At 32.1% G+C, this 4831-nt stretch overlaps 1 protein-coding gene across 4 annotated transcripts in view; it reads left to right on the forward strand.

Moving 5' to 3' along the window:
* The window catches only part of LOC110031915 (ribonuclease P protein subunit p25-like protein), a 32251-nt gene extending 27679 nt beyond the window's left edge, over positions 1-4572 (forward strand). For 2 of the 4 annotated variants that reach the window (XM_020735352.1, XM_020735355.1), the window contains exons 3-8: positions 2096-2176; positions 2556-2644; positions 2887-2961; positions 3387-3487; positions 3567-3740; positions 4253-4572. In XM_020735352.1, coding sequence (XP_020591011.1) covers positions 2096-2176; positions 2556-2644; positions 2887-2961; positions 3387-3487; positions 3567-3740; positions 4253-4341 — 609 coding nt within the window. In that variant the 3' untranslated portion in view covers positions 4342-4572. The remainder of the gene's footprint in view (positions 1-2095; positions 2177-2555; positions 2645-2886; positions 2962-3386; positions 3488-3566; positions 3741-4252) is intronic. The other 2 variants (XM_020735353.1, XM_020735354.1) reach the window with 2 other exon arrangements.
* The last annotated feature ends 259 nt before the right edge of the window (positions 4573-4831 follow it).

Here is a 4831-nt window from a genome sequence, read left to right on the forward strand (position 1 = left end):
TTTTGAAATCTTGAATTTTACTCATAAAATTAATTTTATTTGTATCTTTTAAGTTTCTCCATCTAATTCTGCAATGATGAGTCCTAGTATTTTTTATTTTACAACTCTTAATCTTAAAATCTAAAACTAATAAACGATGTTGGGTATTTAAATTTTCACTTGGAATGACTTTACAATCATTACAATCACGACGATCTCTTCTTCTCATAAGAAAATAATCAATTTATGTTTTATTAAATCTACTCTTATAAGTAATAAGATGTTCATCCCTTTTCTTGAATAAAGTATTAGTAATAACAAAATCAAACGCTAAAGCAAAATCTAAAATAACTTTACCTTCTTCATTAGTTACTCCAAAACCGTAGCCACCATGAATATTTCTGAAATCTTCTACCACTCTACCGACATGTCCATTTAAATCTCCTCCAATAAAAATTCTTTCTTCATGAGGTATCATTTGTATTAAATCTTCTAACTCATTCCAAAATTTATTTTTAGACTCTGTATCTAAACCTACTTGAGGAGCATAAACACTTATAATATTAAAAATCTTAGTATCAATGATAATCATAAGGGCTATGATTCTATCACCGACTTTATTAATTTTTACAACATTATCTTTCAAACTCTTATCTATAATTACCCCTACACCATTTCTAATGCGACTCTTACCAGAATACCAAAGTTTAAAACCTAAATTAACAATCTTCTTAGCCTTTTCTCCAACCCACTTAGTTTCTTGAATACATAAGATATTAATTTTTCTATGAATCATAATATCAACTAATTCCATTAATTTACCATTGAGAGTGCCGATATTCCAAGATCCTATCCTAATATTAGTTTCATTAGTTTCATGGACTAACTTCTTTACCCGCATTTGCCCGTCCTTGCTTATTTAACACTACACCCGGGCGCCGGTGTAGCGGCCCTTGCACACTTTTCACTGTATTCAGGCTATACAGCGCGTCGCTTCCAGGGGACGCCCTAGCACTTACACAATGATCAAAAGGATTCATGTCATGATTTTTTCGACAAGTTTTACGCTGGCTGTCGACTACCTAACGCAACCCTCCACTTTTCTCATCCGGGCTTGGGACCGGCAACGGCAGTGTTACTAAATTCAAATTTACAAGATTTACTATATTCTATTTGAGATAAATCCCAGAAGTTGCCAAATAGCCCCTAAATTTAACATTGCTAGGATCAACGGTTGTCAAAAATTATTTTGTAGTAATTTTTTTTCATTGATTGGGTTGCACAAAAAAATCATGATTTGACTTCAATAAATTGAAATTGTTTCCTTTTTTTAAACAAAATGCTATGATTTCATGATTATCTGTTTGATGACCCCGGAAGGAAATAGCAGAAACCAATGGACATGATGGTGGTTCATTTCCGTTGCTTTCTTTTCTCATGCTGCGATGTTGTGCATCTGGCAGATAAGTTGAAGTGTTCTTTTTACCTTTAGGGCTCTTTGATTGCTTGTACCTAAAAAAACATGCTTTAGAAATTTTAAAGTCATTTCCCCTCATTTCATGAGTATAAATGAAACCTATGTTGATTTTGAGGAAGTTTGTTATGAAATAAATATTGATTTGTAACTACGTTCAATCAAATGATGGATTTACGTAGGGACGTTGAAACTAAAGGGGATCAATGTTGGGCCAGTACACTTGGGTTAAACTCTTTTTTAACCCAAAAGCTTAATCCTATGTGTCAGGGTTAATGACTTCGATTTATTACACCAAGGAGTGGGACTAAATGCAAAATCTCGATTGCATTGATATGGTTTATCAAATTTTTGAACTTCAAGAAACCAAACAACTTTGATAAGTTATGTATCTTGGTTATTTTATCTGGCATGAGGTTGAATATAAATTGCAATAATCTCTTGTTTGTAAATCCATTACTAAGAGATGGAAATCGCAGCTTAAAGTTTTTAATATTGAAGATGTTTTTTTTCTTTTTTAAATCATGCTTTTGGGTTATTTTGGTTATGTTTGAACTTATTTTTTATTTTTTTGCAATTTTTCCTAAAGCGTTAATATTATAATATTATTTGTTAATGGCAATTTCTCCATTGGGCTTTAAGGAAAAAGGCTCAAATAAAGTTGTCTTCAATGCAATGGGGAGAGCCATTAATAAGACTGTCTTGATTGCGGAGCTGATGAAGGTATTATTTTAAACAATTGGAAGATTTACATGCATGTCACTCAATTCTTATGTGTTTACCCATTTAACACCTAAACATCAATTTTTACATTTATGATTCCTTTCCCAAGCATGAAAAGGTGTATATCACTTTTCAAATGCTACCATAATGTTATTTTTGATGTGATTTGAGAGATTTTGGGCGGCATAACTGTCAAAAATTAAAAATGTAGATATATAGGAATTGGTTGGTAAGTTTGTAAATGTCCCTAAACAATTTTCATTTGATTTTACCCCTTGAGATTATCAATTTTTTTCAATCGTTATGTTGAACTAAAATCATGGAAGCTAGTGCGTCAGCTGATATTATTATATACTATATTTTTGCTATGGCATTGTAGAGAAGGATTGATGGTCTTCATCAAAATACTGCCATAGGATCGATAGAAATAACTGATTCATGGGAGCCATTGGAGGAAGGCTTACTTCCGTAAGTTGATATGTTAAAAATGCATTTCTACTAAATACGGATTTGCAGGATTTACTAAATTCTATGAGTTAAATCTCAAAAGTTGCCAAATCTCCCCTAAATTTTTCATTATTGGGAGCATCTGCTGTGAAAACTATTTTATAATATATTTTTTTTCATTGATTATTTTGTAGATCATTAAGTGTCTTTCCCTTTTTGACCCTCTCATATATTGTGATTCAAATTTTTTGTTGTTTTGTCAGACTGGAAACTACAAGGCATGTGCCAATCATCACAATAACACTCTCTAAGCAGGAGCTTGATAACTCTTCTGTTGGGTAAGTGCTACTTTTACAGCTTCCATCCTTTTAGAAATATAAATTTCAGTTGTAGTTATAGTTTGATGCATTTCTCCTATTAATTTATTTCTTGGCCCACTCAATATTCATATAATCACCGAAATTAATCAGGAAAATTTCTTCCCAATGTTTTATATCAAGCAGATTTTCATCTCTCTCTCTGTTACATGTTATTGACTATTTTACTGTTAGCACTCGACTTCTTTTATATTTATTCCATCATGAAACCAAGCATGGCACCTATTTTTCAATACTTATAAGATGTTTTTTGTGGTAAATTTTATTTATTTATTTATGGATGAAATTGTGATAAATCTCTAGAAGCTATTTTCAATTTGCATTACGGCCAAACTATTCGTTTTGACCTTATGCAAATGTTAATTACACATTAATTTTGCTTGTAGATACCAATCTCCTTTAAGTGCAGAACAGATGAAACCATCCGCTCAATATGACAATGAAGGAGTTAAAACTGCAAGCAATCGGAGTAGAGGAAGGGGCATAGGTGCCATTTTGATGCTCTAAAGGTCCCTTCTAGGATTTAGTACAATCAATGAAATGATTTGTTTTATTTTCTGTAACAGGAATAGGACCTGTTATTGTGCATTATGGTAATGGAGGCGGGGACAATAAGGACCGTCGATTTCGCTGGAGTGGTTCAGGCCGTGGCTGCGGTCATGATTTTGGAGGTTGTTTATTCCATCAGCTGGAAGTAAATTTTCATTTGGAGGAACCTCCTGCTCCTTTGAAGGGACAAGGTAATGGCGTCTGTTGAACAATAATAGACTTATTAGGGAAACCTGCCCGTACTTTTTGCATATTAATTTAGGTAAATTTACATGCACACCGCACAATTCTTATGGATTTACATATCTAACATTTAAAGCTTGACATTTGCTTTTATAACGTCTTTGTGCTATAAACTTATATATAAAAAAATGTATTTGGCTTCAAAAGGTTAGAAAAAGTGATTTTCTTGAAGCAATGTTAAAGATTTGAATGCTTTGAATGCAAATTAAATCTTAGATGTTAGATATATAAATACGTAAGATTTGTGTGATATGTATGTAAAAGTCCCATTAATACTATACTCCTAAAATAGTAGAGTATTTATTCCCACTCAACGGTGTATAAGACATTTCACATAGAATAAGATTGTCTGAAATAACTTAATTTGCGTGAATGATTATTTTTCTTTTCTGAAAATATCTCGGAACTAAAGATCGCTCTAATCTTAGGATTATAATCTCATTAATTCTAGCTTTCATAGGTAGGCGACGGAACAGAGCTCTTAATCAAGGAAGGGGTCAGGATGCAAGAGCAAATGGTCATATCAAAGCAGGCGCTGCTGAAGCTTAATTGATAACTCTTTATTTGGGTCTGGCTAAACGTGGCAGAGGAGCTATTATGACTCTTAAGGACTAGTTAGCTCTCTTGGTAGTTTTTTCTTCGTAGTCCTGATTTGATAAAGAAGAAGGATTGATAGAACTAGCAATAGTACTCAAACAATGCGTAGCACATTATTTTATTTATTTTCTGAAGACTTTTGCTAAGACATATTTAACGTTTAAAGCTTGACAAATATCTTTTTGAGTGTTGTTAAGAAGAAGATTGTTATTTTTTCAAATCTATGGATTTGATTTAAATATGAATTTTTCAAGGAAAAGTCGGACTTATTTTTTTTCTCGTTGCATCTTGTAATATAAATCCATATTTACTTTATGTTCACATTTACCTAATGATATGATAAATTATATGCAAGAGAAGTTTTGACGTGCGGATAGACTGCAGGTTAATATTATATTCCTTCATGATATTCAATTATTATTTTAAAACCTATTGCAACAAT

The sequence above is a fragment of the Phalaenopsis equestris genome, unplaced genomic scaffold (genome assembly GCF_001263595.1).
Source record: "Phalaenopsis equestris unplaced genomic scaffold, ASM126359v1 Scaffold000867, whole genome shotgun sequence".
Classification (NCBI taxonomy): domain Eukaryota; kingdom Viridiplantae; phylum Streptophyta; class Magnoliopsida; order Asparagales; family Orchidaceae; genus Phalaenopsis; species Phalaenopsis equestris.